The sequence below is a fragment of the Protomyctophum parallelum genome, assembly GCF_964188405.1.
Source record: "Protomyctophum parallelum genome assembly, chromosome: 11".
Taxonomy (NCBI): domain Eukaryota; kingdom Metazoa; phylum Chordata; class Actinopteri; order Myctophiformes; family Myctophidae; genus Protomyctophum; species Protomyctophum parallelum.
Genome location: NC_139707.1, coordinates 20,633,993 through 20,649,819, shown reverse-complemented (window position 1 = coordinate 20,649,819; position 15,827 = coordinate 20,633,993). Strand labels below are relative to the sequence as shown.

General features: G+C 39.2%; 2 protein-coding genes across 5 annotated transcripts; both read left to right on the top strand.

The window, feature by feature from the left end:
• Nucleotides 1-865: 865 nt before the first annotated feature.
• LOC310866923 (uncharacterized protein) lies at nt 866-7,284 on the top strand. The gene is made up of 19 exons (XM_083776717.1): nt 866-978; nt 1,085-1,142; nt 1,249-1,311; nt 1,432-1,587; nt 1,750-1,867; nt 2,183-2,361; nt 2,522-2,603; nt 2,750-2,877; nt 3,024-3,042; nt 3,711-3,715; nt 4,356-4,429; nt 4,514-4,565; nt 4,766-4,825; nt 4,903-5,055; nt 5,212-5,329; nt 5,423-5,601; nt 5,762-5,843; nt 6,454-6,578; nt 6,688-7,284. The coding sequence occupies exons 1-19, from the start codon at nt 913-915 to the stop codon at nt 6,699-6,701; spliced, it is 1,731 nt and encodes a 576-aa protein (XP_083632843.1). The 5' UTR covers nt 866-912; the 3' UTR covers nt 6,702-7,284.
• A 1,483-nt stretch (nt 7,285-8,767) lies between these two features.
• Nucleotides 8,768-14,615, top strand: tra2b (transformer 2 beta homolog). 4 transcript variants are annotated; one of them, XM_083776952.1, is made up of 9 exons: nt 8,768-8,945; nt 9,754-9,792; nt 10,428-10,564; nt 10,997-11,159; nt 11,524-11,712; nt 11,825-11,940; nt 13,815-13,997; nt 14,116-14,195; nt 14,295-14,615. In XM_083776952.1, exons 1-9 carry the CDS (start codon nt 8,916-8,918, stop codon nt 14,303-14,305), a joined length of 948 nt encoding a protein of 315 aa, XP_083633078.1. In that variant the 5' UTR covers nt 8,768-8,915; the 3' UTR covers nt 14,306-14,615. The 4 variants fall into 4 exon arrangements, with proteins under 4 accessions (XP_083633078.1, XP_083633077.1, XP_083633079.1 ...); XM_083776951.1 differs by having other exon boundaries at nt 14,113-14,195; XM_083776953.1 differs by lacking the exon at nt 9,754-9,792 and having other exon boundaries at nt 14,113-14,195.
• The last annotated feature ends 1,212 nt before the right edge of the window (nt 14,616-15,827 follow it).

The window sequence follows — 15,827 nt, the reverse complement described above, 5'->3', positions numbered from 1 at the left end:
TAGCCTGTCATATCGTTTGCTAATGGTGAAGAAAAAAGATTGCATAATTTAGCGTATTGTTACAGTACAAAAACACTGACGGAAAATGTATTGTGTTTTTAAAAGCTACTTCCGTTCTGCGCTGCAGAGCCCGGATCTTAGAGTATATATATTTATAGAGAAGGCACCCAGAGGAAATCTTGAGGCGAAATGGACATAGTGGCCGAATGAAGGTATTGCAGCCTGGCCCCAAACACATGAACGCGCTGTCCGTTGACTATCATTGTACACGTTCACGACGGACGACGCTCGTGCGCGTTCAACGGCAGCGCGTTCATGTGTTTGGGGCCACACACCATTGCAATCCATACTCTATGGCCTGGATAGCTCAGTCGGTAGAGCATCAGACTTTTAATCTGAGGGTCAAGTCTGAGGGTTCAAGTCCCTGTTCGGGCGATAGTTTTGTCCCCTTGTGTTACCAGATTAATATTTGAAAAACATGTTTGTTGGTGTTTCAGAACAATTACCAATCTTCTGAAATGACTACTGTACCATAGTAAATTATCTCTTGAGTATGCCAAGGCCTAAAACTTACTGGGAAAATTCATTACACTTGGCATGCAGACGCAGTATAGCCTACCTTTTCCAAAGCCTAAAATTGCCCTAAACCGTTTATTTGAAAGCTGACCATTGAACTGGGGTTGTTATTACAAACAGTAACACATCATATTATTCTACGGTTGGCTATCTTATTGTTGTTTATGAAAGAACTGAACTAATTAGGGGATTAAACTCACTCATAAACAAATAACAAACCCTGTAATTCTAGTGAGATAATGATGGGTATTATCACAAGTTAGTGATAAGGGACGCCTATAAAACTAAGTGTTAGTAGAGGTAATGGCAGCACTGTGCACATAACCTGGCCTGACGATGGACCGGATTATCCTCCTATACTATGTGGCTGTTTCCACCTGTCTCTGGGCCATGCATGCACAGGTGAATATGAATTTCATCAGGACTGAGGCTTCAAGAACAGAATATGAACATGAATTGCAACAAACTTTCTGTCTGTCTTTCTTTTATTTCTTTTATTTTTTTTTAGGTTTCTGCAACATGGGGCACCGGGAGCTTCCCACAAGGTGGCCCCATGGGCTTCTCAGGTAACAGTACTAGATGGGATTTATTTTAATCCAATGTATATTGCAGTTTACTCCAATGTTTGCTATAAATGTTGCAAAAATACTGACTACCCATTTTCTGTCTAAGAATATCCTGATCCAGATGACAAGCCAGCGATGGATGACATCATTAAAGCCAATGAGTACCAATGTAAATTGCAAAGCAGTCCAATCTAATTAGTTTACACTGCACTACATACACTACATGCTGTGCAAGAAAAACATGTTTCCTCAACTAGACTGACCTTGTTTTCCTTACTTTGTGCCACAGCTGCCCGAATCATTGATGGCAGCACCAGCCTTCGAGAAGGAGATATTGCTGTTTCGACAGGAAGGCGCTCAAAAGTCTGCTTTGCACGGAGCTGCTTATGGTCTAAGTCAGTGGACGGACATGTCTACATTGCATATAAGTTAGCACCCCAGTACAGTAAGTACTGCACTTGTTGCAGCTTTTCACATCAGATAAAGAATAGTTTGATCATTCTTGACATTCATCCCCATTCACCCTTAACAGTTTTTCATTGCTTGTCTCCGCTTAGGGGGATTTATTTTCACTGTATTTAAACCTGTCTGCTCCATTATTTAACAGATGAAATGGAGAGGGAAATTATAAAGAAAGGGATGAAACACATCGAAAAAGGTACCTGTGTCCAGTTCATTCAAAGGACTCATCAGAAGGACTACCTTGACATCCAGCCAAAGTCAGGGTGAGCCAGAATTTGAAGAATTGTATTCAAAAACAAGATACCCTTCATTTCACATTAATGTTTATTTCACCTTTGACAAATCAATGACTGTCATGGTGGTGGTTAAAACTTCTCCTGCAATGTTATTAAAAACTGTGCAATGAATATCACACAACATATAACAATAGAAAGGCTAGGATAAAGCAGTAACAGAAGGTATTTTACTACATCAGTAATGGCATTGCTTTGTTTTTGGAATTGTATTTGAAAAATGCACTGTACGATTAACACTGAGGAGTTTACTTGGTTTGCACTGTACATCTTATAAATGTATAGGTGTTGGTCCTACCTTGGTGTACGTGGTGGAAGACAGACTCTATCCCTCGGCTCCCCTCAATGCGTCCGGACTGGAATAACATCCCACGAACTTATGCATGCCTTGGGCTTTGTACATGAGCAGTCTCGCGCTGACCGGGACAAATATGTCACTATCAACTGGTCAAACATTTGGAGAGGTAAAGCAAAGGGGCAGGAATGGATGAAGGCACACCATTACTAGTGAAATTCTTAGATTGAAAAATATGTATTCGATCATGCTATGGATTTAATTGTTTTTAATTTATTAGCTTTGTTGATTTAAAAAATAATAATAATTGAATTAAAAAAATTCAACAGATCGTGTGAGGAACTTTGAAAAATTCAGGAACGACAATCTGGATTTGCCTTATGACTATGGCTCAATCATGCACTATGGAATGTGAGTACTAGGAAGAATGATAGATTTGCCAGTTGTTGATGAATAATACCCTGAATAATTGGTCTAGAATTTGTTCCTCTTTTTTTTTTTCATAATTTCTTTTTTATTATCCAGCTATGATTTTTGTTCTCTCTCTCTACATTTAGGTATGCCTATTCTCAGACTGGGGAGCCAACTATTGTTGCTAAGCATGGCGGCAGAAACATTTTACTAGGACATGCATCCAAACCCAGTCATTTTGACAAGCTGAAAATCAACAAGCTTTACAATTGTGGTTGGTATCAAATGTCCTTGATTGTCATAATGCTTTGAGCACTTATTTTCCTGAAACATACATATTATATATATATATATATATATATATATATATATATATATATATACTCATGCTTGATTCCATTCTGTCTTGTGTTTTCACAGTTCCCAAGACGATTGATGAGTTCTGACTAAACTGCACTGAAGTGAATCAATTTTGAGCTACTGCAAATGATACAATAAACTGGTGTTCATTCATGGAAATATTTCAATAAAGATATATATATATATATTAAACCATTTCTAGTGACAGCCTCCCTGTGTATATGTAAACATCTGAATAAATTAGTAGTACAACATTATCCCTATATCCTCCTGATTTCAGAGATAGTGACATACAGTAGTGGAGTGTATAAACTTACAGTTCAAGGTGTTTTTAATGTCATGTCTACAGCTTGTACAATAGCAACATTTCAGTCAGTAAAATTCTTAAACAATACAACAAAGTAGATGTGGGAGAGCCCTGAGAAGCCTGTTGGACCACTATAATGTAATTTTGTGTTTACATATTTGGTCTAATATATTTCTGTATATCTTTATTACATCGTCATCATTTTGTTTGATCAAATAATAAATAACTTAGAATACAACTGAACTAAATGTAGAGTGGGAGACATTACATAAAGCAATCAGAGATTACAGAGAATCACAGTGACCTCAGATCAACCTAGAAAAAGGCAAGAAAAATGTACACTTGTATTAATTAGTGTCTGCTGATACAGTGACAAAGCTTTAGTTTAAAGTATAGCCACATGCTCAGATTCAGAATGAAGCTCATATATGTTTCAGCAGGCAAGGTAACCATGAAACATTTGGGTGTGAAGATTCACCTAAACGTAGTAAACAACAGGGCGAGCATTTCATAAATTTTGCTAACAAGGAAGATGCTATCTCTGTCACCACCCATCAAATTGCCCCCTAGGTATAAGCAAAAATATTTGAAGAAGGATAAGATTTTTGTTTTATATATTTACCTATATGACAAAATGATTGCTGTGAAGACTGATAGTTATAATAACTGGTTGCCAGCTTCGTCGGGCACAAATTGATGGGTTTGTTCGACTGGATGGTCAGTTATTCTGTTCAGAGTAAAGTTGCTGAGTTGTAGGCACATGACATCCAACAACAAAACAGCTGTAGCCATCTCATTTTGAAAGTGCTGAATCTCGCAAGTGTTAAAGTACAGGGCGCATCCAAAGAGTTGAGCATCAGGGTCAGAACATCTGTTATGGGTCAGCAGTGGATTTTTGTTGATTACATACATTTGATGATGAGGGGTCTTAATCGTGATTCACCACAGAACATGTACCCAATCAGTACAGAGCACAGGAGGAGTACTGGGTATATAGATTGGGTGGAGGCGAGGAGTTTATTGAGAAGCTGTGTTTAGAGGACAGGCGACAGGAACCAGGTGCACAGTACCAGCCTGAACCAAAGCAATGAATTCCATTCTGATTCTTCTGGCTGCCCTGTTTGGCATGGTGACCCATTCTTATGCCCTTCCACTAAAGGTCAGTGCTGAGACATCTCCTCATTCTCCTGTACACTGTTACATTTTGTTTAACCATATATTAATATGTAGTTATGAATTGCAGAATTCCACTCGATTACATCAGGTAAAGCTAAGGATAAAAAGAAAATACTCAGGTGGGTTAATTACATTATATTGTAAGTGCAATTATCATGCAAGTTTATGTTATGGCACTTAACATTTGAATGACTATTCAGTTAAGAAAATATAACAATGTATACAGAGAATTATTTTATTTCCTACAAGTAGGGCATATATGTTCAGATCTAACAGTTCTGTACCGCTTTATCCATGTTTTCTTTTGGGTTTTTTTTAGATGAATATATAGATATTGATGACATGACTGCAATGGACAAGATCCTGGAAGCCAATAAGAGTAAGTAGGTTGTCTGTTCACTAAGATGTTAGTTAGTATAGAGAGTTAGATTCAAACAAACACATTTTTCTCACCAGGGCTGCGAAAACCTAGAGGAATATCATTCAAAGATGGGGATATTGCCCGGTCATATATAAGGAGCGCCATAACCTGCCCCGGCAATGCCTGTCTATGGCCTAAATCCGTTGATGGATTTGTTTATGTTCCCTATATCCTCTCTCCTCTATATGGTATGTATCCACAGATATATGTTTTGTTATAAAAACGGTATTTGTCATGTTGTTTGGCTCGATTTCATAATATGATACTCATGTTATATTGTACACATCGTCAGTTGGTCTACTTTGTTTGTATAATGTGACATTTCTGCTTGATTTTGACAATAGATGATATGGACAGAATCACAATAGAAAATGGAATGCTGGACCTCGCCGCTGGCACATGTATTAAGTTTGTTCCACGCACTCACGAAGCCAGTTTCCTTGATGTTCAGCCTAGATATGGGTAAGACTTCAGCACACACATTATGTATCTCTCTCCAAATAAATGCATAGGGTTTTCATGCATGCCATGCATCCCCTCTTTTGTTCCCAAAAGATGCTGGTCCTTCCTTGGGCAAACTGGAGGAAGCCAGGTCCTCTCTCTGCAGGCTCCTGGATGTATGTGGTCAGGAGTAGCCTCACATGAGTTCATGCATGCGCTCGGCTTTGTGCACGAGCAGTCACGCTCAGACCGAGACCACTATGTGACAATCGTGTGGAGAAATATCATTCCAGGTTGGTGCTATGATAAATTATACAAAATATAAAACATTATATAAACATTTACAAAAAAATATTTTTTACATTTCTTACCTGGAAATGTTTTGTCTACAGATCTTTTAAAGCAAATTATAGATACATTAACATTTGTGATATCCTTTTTTTTCCTCGGTAGAGCGTATGCATAACTTCCAGAAACAGATGACAAACAATCTCAACACTGCATATGACTACAGTTCCGTAATGCATTATGGAAGGTAAGAGACACAGAGGTTAATTGAGATGGAAAACAAATCATATTGAATGAAATACAAATTAATAAGAATATCAATCAGGTGTTGAGGTCCTGCTGGTGTGGTCCTGCAGCAGCATGGCCCCCTCTGATTATGTGTAGATCATATAGATAAATACAAATTACACCCATGTGTGAAGTGAGGGGCGCTCTTATCATCATCACATCATCTCATTCTGGCCAATCACAATTTGCGTCCTCTCTTTTCCGTCCTCACTTTTATCTTCAATGTTTGTGTTTACACAAACCCGGAAAGCTGGGCTAGTGCCCCTCAAAATTATAATTTAAAAGAAGCTACAATGAATGTACAGCCTAGTTTCTGTGTGTGTGTCACAGTGTGCGTGTGTGTGTGTGTGTGTGTGTGTGTGTGTGTGTGTGTGTGTGTGTGTGTGTGTGTGTGTGTGTGTGTGTGTGTGTGTGTGTGTGTGTGTGTGTGTGTGTGTGCGGCTGTGTGCACACCGGCGTGCGTGTGTGTGTGTAGTAATATTGAATTAATTGCCATTGGTGTTCTACAGGCCAACATGTTTTATACTGTTTCTCACCTCATACCTAATGTACTGTATGCCTTGTTCCAGGTACGCATTCTCTGAGGGTGGTGGACCAACTATAATCCCCAAACCAGATCCTTACATTGGCATTGGTCAGCGGGATGGACCCAGTGCTATGGATCTCCATAAAATAAACGTACTCTATAGCTGTGGTACGTAATATGTAAGTCCATGGCTTGGTTGCCATATTGTCATCACAAAAAATCTTATTTTCACTGACTCAAGACGAGTGACTCCTTTCTTTTCTTTATCACCCACCAGGTGAAGTGGCATAAGTGTATCCAGAATGGCAACACATGCCCATAACCAGACTGACAACGGACTTGAACTTGAAAAGTAACTTAGTGCAACTTGTGTTCTTGAGCATTTTTTATTAACTTCTACTTGGGTATAGGCTTCATTTTAGAAAATGTACATCTACTAAACCTGACAATTCTGCAATAATATCTGGTATTGTTGATATGATCAAACATTAGCCATGTCCAAACCTGTGACAGATAATGAAAGATCAATTCAATTAAAAGAGAAAGCACAAAACAGTTCAATCAAATCATTTATAACAACTGTCACTTTTATGTAAAGTTGTCACATAAGGTAATGTAAAGGACACTTTAAATTGTGTATTTGCTCATTTATTAGTTGTATAAAATAAGTAAGTAATATTGTAGTGTACTGTATAGGCCTATGTCACAAGGCTGAAAACTGGCAAGCTAAGTATGCCTGCAGCTATTAGCAGGCAAGAACAGGTGCTAATTCTGTACCTTGCACTTTCTGTATGAAATTGTCCCTTTATCTTTTTCTCTCCCCCGCTCTGCTGCTTTGCACTTTAAATAAAAAGATAAAACATTATGCAAGAGATGGATGGTCTGCCTATTGCATCTTTGTGTGAATTAAGCAGTTTCTTGAAGAGATTCACTTCAAGTGAGGTTGTTGTCATGGTCGTTCTGATAAATCTGTGATACTTTTCAGTCTGACTCTGGGACAGTCTAATAGACAGATCATTTTAACATGTTCACTTGTATCTAACAAATAAGACGCATTTGGACGTATTTGGTTTAATTATTTAATTCATAATAGGCTACCGCCCCATGTGAACAGCTTTTCTCTGTCCACACATATTACAATTACAGGTTTTCAAAATGTCCTTTATACATTCTACCACCGTTTTCAGACGATTTGTGTTCTTCGTTTTTTTTTTAAAGTGAACAATATCCAGCAGCTGTTAACCTCTTAAACCTAATGTATAGCCTATATACTGTATATAGGCCATCATGGCCATGGGTTCTTACCAGTGTTGCCGAAAAATGGAAAAGTGATTTTCACTCTCAAACAATATACCGGTAGGTTTTACACTAGAACAAAATCTGCAAACTCACAACTGTGTTCTTTTCTTGTCTTTGTCTCCTGCTTTTCACTGTCCAAACAAGTGAATAGCTGTAAAGGTAAGATATGGCCAGACTAATGATAGACAGATTTGTTTGGTTGGCTACTATACTGTGAAGGAAGGTTATAATGTATGCCTTGCCTACAACCAGAGAGACAGATAAGTCAGGAAGTAGTAGCAGACCAGAGTTTTGACCATTATGGCACGTTACTTGAGACGGGTATTGCTGCAGCCTGCAGCTTGGATGGCAATGAAGGGTGTACAAAATATGGAAATACATAATATTCAATTAACACTTTTAAATTACACCAAAACTAATATAGTAGTATAATTAGTGTAATAATAAGTGTAATAGTGTAATAGTTTAATTAGTGTAATAATGTTATGTGATAGTATGTGATTAGTGTAATAAGTGTCATTGGTTAAGTGTAATTGTGTTATATAGTGTTATCGTGTAATAAGTGTAATAGTGTAATATTGTAATAGTGTTATAGTGTAATAAGTGTTATAGTGCAATACGTGTAATAGTGTGTAATAAGTGTAGGCCTACTGTAGGTTAATAGTGTATATGGACAGACAGACAGACAGACAGACAGACAGACAGACAGACAGACAGACAGACAGACAGACAGACAGACAGACAGACAGACTCCCTCGTCTTAAATAGTTTCTGTTGTTCCAGTTTACAGCTAGGCCTACACATTAATATTTATTTTACACTTTACAGTGGGCAAATAAATAAAGTTTGAAAACTGTCGTGTGACGGCCTGGACAGTGCACAACGCATTGGTTGCATTCGCATCGCAAACTGGGAACCCATCCATCGGCAAAATAAAATGTTATTGTGGCAGTCGAATAATCGGTATTGAGAGAGTTGCATCACGTCGGTTTGGTTTTTGACAAGCGATCCCGGGGGACTGGGGGGAGGAAACGTAAACCCCCCGGAGGAGGGGCGGGCCGCGACGCGCCGCGGGTGTGTGCTGTGCTGCCTGCTGCTGCGCATGTTGCCGTACACGCCCGGAGACAGTCAGTTTACAGTTTAGCTGGTTAGGCAACAAATTAAAAAAAAAGTCCACGTATTATTTCTATATAGCCACTACACGAGATGAGCGATAACGATAAAGGATACGATCGGGTGCGTATGAATTCTTTAAAGGCTAGTTTATTCTGTTGTCAGTCATCATCATTGGCTATAAACAGAAATAAAGCAATGTTTTCTTTTTACGTTAATGCAGTCTGTGAAACGCATCCACGTTCCGTTAGATAGAGCCTAGGAAATATTGAAAGGGCGTCATTAAATGTTGTTTATAAACCAAATTTGAAGTTAGGACGATCCACTGAACATTTGCACAAGACATTTTACATGTAGCTTAGCGTTAACTCTGGTCCATAGCTCTATGCCGTTAGAGCTATATGGACCAGAGCTAGCTTAGCGTTAGGCCCCAGTCAGTCGCCATGTTTTGTAATGGCAAACATTCGCCTACAGTATTCACATTAGTGATAATGTGTCCTGTGGTGAGTTATCCTACATTATGTAACGTTCACGCCATATAGGTAACTAATTTATTGTCTTGTATAACGCTAGGCAACTATAGTATTTTGTATTTATGAAGGATTGTATTTATAGCCTAATGTGTAGGAGGACGTGCCCGTTTTGCTTACGCACTCTGATTACGCACGGCACTTTCTGGCCATAATGGTGGTGTAGATTAGAAGAGCCATTGACTAAAGGCTTTAAATGTCATTATCACCTAGTGCCATTTATTAGGATAGAATTGTGTATTTTGTAAAAAATGATTTCATAACCAATGTTGACGTTTCTAGATATAGCCTATGTGCTCCCATGCATGCAACAAAGATCACACATTAACACATTTTAAGTTGAAAAGGGGTTGCAGTTATGTTTGTAGTCATATATTCTTCATCCTTTCTTTTTCATAAAGGTTATGGTTGGAAGAAGAAAAATGCGGAAGAAGTCTCATGTCAAGTTTATTTTCAATAATATGATCGAAGCTCAGATGTGTGAATGCATGCTAAAACATGACGAGGGAAGAAGTGGTGGGCAGTGTGTGAAGTATGGGGAAGTAACGAAGAATTAAGGCATTTGAAGAAAGAAGAAATTTATGAAGTAATGAAGTTACAGAAATGAAGTTAAGGAAGTAATCTGGGATAAGGTCATTCATTTTTAGTATGTTTGTCAAATGCCTGCATGTTTTTTTTGTATAGATTACAATGTATTTAATATCAAATCATTAATATTCTCAACTGACAGATATTTATTTATTTCTATGCATATAGGCTATTTTTACGATATTACTGTCATGCTACTCATGTCTACTCCAAAAACGAATAATAAGCACTCCTAAATCCTAAAAGGTTATCTGTACTACATAACACAAATCTATTGATTCATTGATTTTATTGATGTACTATCAAAAACGACACATACAAAAACAGAAGAGTTTCCAGAGGCTTCTGTAGATGTATATATCAACATAGTCCCCTTTCTTTAAAAAAACAAAACAAACAAAAAAAACTAAAATATTTCCTAGAGAGACACATTTGAGAGCTCCCAATCTCATTTCACTGACTGAGGCATGTTGGCGTGTGTGTTCAGGAGTCACGCTCCGCATCCAGGAGCTTGAGCCCCCGGGGCGCAGGGAAGTCTGCCAGCCGCTCTCCGGCTGCCCGCTCCAAAGAGGGCTCACGACACTCCCACTCCAAATCCCGCTCTCGTTCCAGGTCCAAGTCTGGGTGAGTCGCAACTGATGCCAATTAAGTCAATCAGGATTAGCTCTACATTTGGAATAATCATCAAAATCACTTTGTCATGTACTCTTCTAATATATTGGAATTACTCTTGATGACATTCACAGGGACATATACTTCTGATTTATTGATGTCAGCTCAAACCAATGCTCACTGGCTGGATCAAAGGCCTCACTATTAGCAAAGTTGAACAGTGCTGGACAACAATCCATCTGAAGATGACATGCAAGGCTCTCTAGCCAAACTTTTATTAACCAATTTCAACCTGGCATCCCTATTTTGGGCAGTCATTATAGGAGAAGATTTTCAAAACAACACAAACGAAAATAGAAATTTACACAAGTAGTTGTAGATTCTCGCTATTCATCAGAATAGTGGTTCATAAATATAATGAAGAAAACAATTCTCCCAATACAGGTCTCACTCCCACCGCGGCTCACGCAAACACTACAGCCGCTCTCACTCCCGCTCAAGATCCAACCGACGCCACTCTCGTAGCAGGTCCTACAGCGGAGAACGTCGCCGCCGCAGCCATAGCCGCTCGCCCATGTCCAACCGCCGCAGGCACATTGGCAACCGGGTTGGTGTTTAATTTGGTATAGCATTAACAGCGTAGCTTATTATTAGTTATTTTTTTGTTAATGGAAATTAGCTGAAAATGTACATGATATTGCATAGGCCATTGCAGAATATAGGCTGTTTTTGTTTTATGTCCATTGTTCAGTAATAATTAAATAACATCTGACTGACATGTGGACATTCTGTATTGTACAGGAAAAGTGGAAAGGCTACGGCACAGTGTCCAGCAAATCTCCATTACACAGAATCAAAATGGCCAATACAGTTTATTTGGGTTATCACCAGAGATTGAGCAATTGTCTGACTAATTTGAATAGTTGAAATATAGCAGTCTCCAAGTCCTTAATGAATGTTTCATATTGCAGGCAAATCCAGACCCTAACTGTTGCCTGGGAGTTTTTGGCCTGAGCTTGTACACCACAGAGAGGGATCTGAAGGACGTCTTCTCTAAATATGGCCCCTTGGCAGATGTGTCCATCGTCTATGACCAGCAGTCCAGGCGATCCAGGGGCTTTGCTTTTGTCTACTTCGAGAAAAGAGAAGATGCTAAATTGGTGGGAATATTATGAACGGCAAAGAACATTGTCAATGTCTTTCCTAAAGTGTTTTCTTTACCAGAAACCTGTGATGTATAGAGCTGTAATACACATCTTTGTGCCTTATCAGTGTAAAGATCGAGCCAATGGCATGGAACTAGATGGCCGTAGAATCAGGGTGGACTTCTCCATCACGAAAAGACCTCACACACCAACCCCTGGAATATACATGGGCCGTCCAACATAGTAAGTTCTCTGAGAAATACTAGGCCTAGGCTCAAGGCTGACATAATGGTTAACACTTTGACTATACTATTCACGATTTGCCAGAGTTAATAAATTGTACACTTTCGTTGCGATTCGCGAGTTGCCCGAGTTATGTTTTCATTGTTTAATCTGCGTTTTTAATCAGTCATACGGGCAATCCACCGGACAGAAAGGGATATGAGACGCGTTTTGATGACGTCATCGCAAAAAGGTCCATCGCTGTCACGCCGACGTGCAAAGAGTTATGGGAAATTGAGTCCCTGTTTACAATGGGAAAGTTGCATAGCAGCGTGCGGCCGCCCCGTCCTGCCTGTTGTTGTGGTCAGCCCTGGGTCAGCCCTTATCGCTTCTTAAAGAGGCAGTGCCATGGATTTTGTAGCTTTTTTTGTTTTTCCATTTGTCTCTCTGGTTACCGGTTTATGGTACCGGAACTGTGACCAGCTCACAGTTCATGAAATGTTTGTGGACCGGTGCATGTCTGCTTAAAACCAGCCATACCAAAACAGAAGTTGACTGCTATTTAATGTATTATTGCTGCGTACGAAAAGACCGCACCCACCAGCCTCTGATTGGCCTACCAAACATCCGGTCTGTGGCGCACACGGAAGCTTCTGTGGCGCACACTTGGAAGCTACCTTTCCTGTAAGATGGCGCTTGCGATACAGACGCCCCAGAGCCAAAGCAGGCGTCTATGTCTATATGCCACATGCTCGAGATTAGTTATAAAAATAAGAAGCATTCGTCAGTGATGTCACCGTCATGCGACATAATTGTTCACCTGTGCATATAACTAGAAAATCCAGGTTGCCTTCTCTCGGCCTGGTGGTACATGTCCCGGCCCAGCCCGGGGGATTGGGAACTTCTGCTCTGCTCCATGATAGTCAGGATGAGGATGTCTTCCCTGTGTGCTGTCTGGCAAACGGGCGAATAGAAACAGACTAGACTTATCAGACGTATCAAGATCATGTACCTCCCATCACATCCCATCAATCAAAATAATATTGTTATGACAAATTTCATTGTGAATGCACCTCATTAACCAGGATATGTTTATTGAAGAGAATGTGGAACCTCTTGGTAGTCTGTGTAATCCATACATGTACAACTCTTATTTTTTGCGGCTAATGTCTTAGTTACAACCAGCATTGCTTTTGTGAAGCAGTTGTTGAGTGGTGCAGACACTCCAAGGAACAACAATGTGTGAGTGTCTGTCTGTCTGTCTCTCTGTCCCTATGTCTGTTTAAAGTACCAACAGACAAAGTGGCGCTGTTGAGCTTCATAATGTGCACAGGTTCATGAGAAGCTGAGTTTTTAGTGTTAGTGTAACACCAGCACAGAGCATAGTGTAGTACAGACTACGGTGTAGCACATGCACAGGTGCATGATGAGAGGCAGTACAGTACAGACTACATAGTCCGACAGAGAAATGTTTAAAGTTCACTGCATAAGCTTCAAAGATCCGCTATCTTTGCCCTCATTTAGTATACCAGCCAGGTTCTATGAATAAACTCATGATCAAAATATCCATTTAGTCCACTTGGTTTGAGACCTTCACTTTCCCCATTCTAATTGTTAATACATCCATATTCTAACTGCTAGCCACACAAGCATGAACAAAGTCACAGACGCCTACGCACGCACAAACAAACACATGACTTTTGTTAAGTTGTCCATTTAAGATTACTTGAAAGTAATTTTACTTTCAAGTGTATTTTTTTTTAAATTATAATTATTGTATTAATCTGTAGGATGGAGTCGAGGTTGTCGAGTGTGGGCCATTTTGCAGATTTCCCAGAAAAGTAAAATGCCTAATAAATAAGGAAAACTAATCTTGTCTCCTATCTTTGGTCTAGTGGCGGAGGTGGTGGGTCTAGTGGTGGGTCTAGTGGCCCACGCCGGGATTCACGGGATCACGACCGTGGTAGCGACCGTGGTGGCGACCGTGGTGGCGACCGTGGTGGCGATCGTGGATACGACAGAGGTGGCTATGATCGTTATGATGACAGGGACTACTACAACAGCAGCAGATCTTACAGGTGACTGCCACCATAATTCTCCTGAGATTGTTCTCTGGATTCCCAAAGTATTTTATTCTGAGCTGTGCACAAATTAAGCATATGAGTCAGTTATTTTTATGTTTTCTTGTTTCAGAAGGCGATCTCCTTCACCATACTACAGAGGCTCAGGGGGTGGGGCCTATAGGTCCCGATCACGATCACGATCCTACTCTCCTCGTAAGTACCTTTTTATAAACTTTATCATTGTTCATCAGAGCATTCAAATAGTAACAATCAAATAATTGTATTCCCCATTAATTGTGTTTAATTTCACAGGCCGTTATTGAAAAGCACAGTCCAAGTATCAACTCATCCTACTGGTGTACATGGCAAAATTGTCTTCAAAATTAAATCTAAATTTATATCGGGTGCAATTTAGCTAGCAAGTGTCGCAATATGTGTAATTGTATTGAGATTACCTGTAAAGCTATATAAATAAGTTAAGCTGTCCTGTTGTGTTTCAAATGTTTTCTTTTTTGTTTATGTTCTGTGGCAGACCTGACATACCAATTTATTTTGGATTATTTTGTGTAGAATATGTTGAGTAAGCTGTTTCCATTGTGTATGTGATTAAAGGAAGATGTCAGTGTTTCTAAAGTTTTGTCTCTTTAACTTTATTTCTACTCTTGTTACCTCTTGTCATTTTTCACTACAAAATATATTCCTGCGGTTCAGTTATTTCAGAGGTAATGAGTTTGAGTTAGCAACATTTCAGAAAACTTAGTTTAAGCCTACAAGTTACAGTAAAGACGAAGTGAAGTTCTGACATCCAATATGCCCTTGATTAACCACTAGGGTTAGGGTTAGTGGTACTGGTTTGTCACAATTTTGAATGTTTTGTGGTTGAGTAGTTAAGTTATTAATACTGTCCCTACTTCAATCCCAGGTAAAATATGTGTCCTGTAAAAGTGTGATTGTGGTCACTGCACGGATGGCAGTTGACTTAAATGTAAATGAAATAGAGAATGGTGATTATCATTGTGGGGATTTATGAGTAATGGTATAAGGCATGTTCATAGTTACAGGTAACTTTGTTGGCTTATTCCCCTTGGAAAATGTGTCGTGAATTAATTTAGGCACCAACCTCTAGTAATTAGCAAATATTTGTGTAACCTTCACTGTCTGTATGCTTCACTGTATGTATGTTGTTTTTAAAGTCACTTTCATTCGTTTTCACTCAACATTTGAAACTGATGAATGTGGGCGATGGATGAGCAGTGAGTGCTGCTTCTTCCCTCTGGTCTGGTGGTGAAAGATTGAAGGACAACACCACCCCCTAATGGACATAAAGACTCCCTGCCTGCTGATGTGTAATATCAGTGTTCCTTGGCTCACCAATGAGATTTGACTTTCGTTTTCAGTTTATAGTATAGGTACATACACTGATGCATAATCAATGAATAATACTTATTCATCCTATATTATATTATTATTATATTAATTATATATGTATTATTATCCTACACAAAAAACAAACAAACCTTAGGCCTACTGCTAGGAATTAATATTGTGAAAACAGCACAGGCTAAACAAACCAACATAGCATGGACAGCTTCCAAGACAAGCATGGAGGGATGCAAGTAAATCCAACCCCTGCCATGGATGTATTTGTTGTCTAGCTTTAGAGGTACAAATACAGCTCCACAGTTGTGTTTTTATTTTTGATGTATATACTTTTAAATTAGCTGACTATCAAGCTGTGTCTGTGCACTTCCTATAGTGTAATTTGTATCAAGGGAGTTTACACTGCAATGTTTAGTTATCGAGGCCAGGGTCTGACTGAATGTCGGTTGGCAGTCCAGCAGAAAA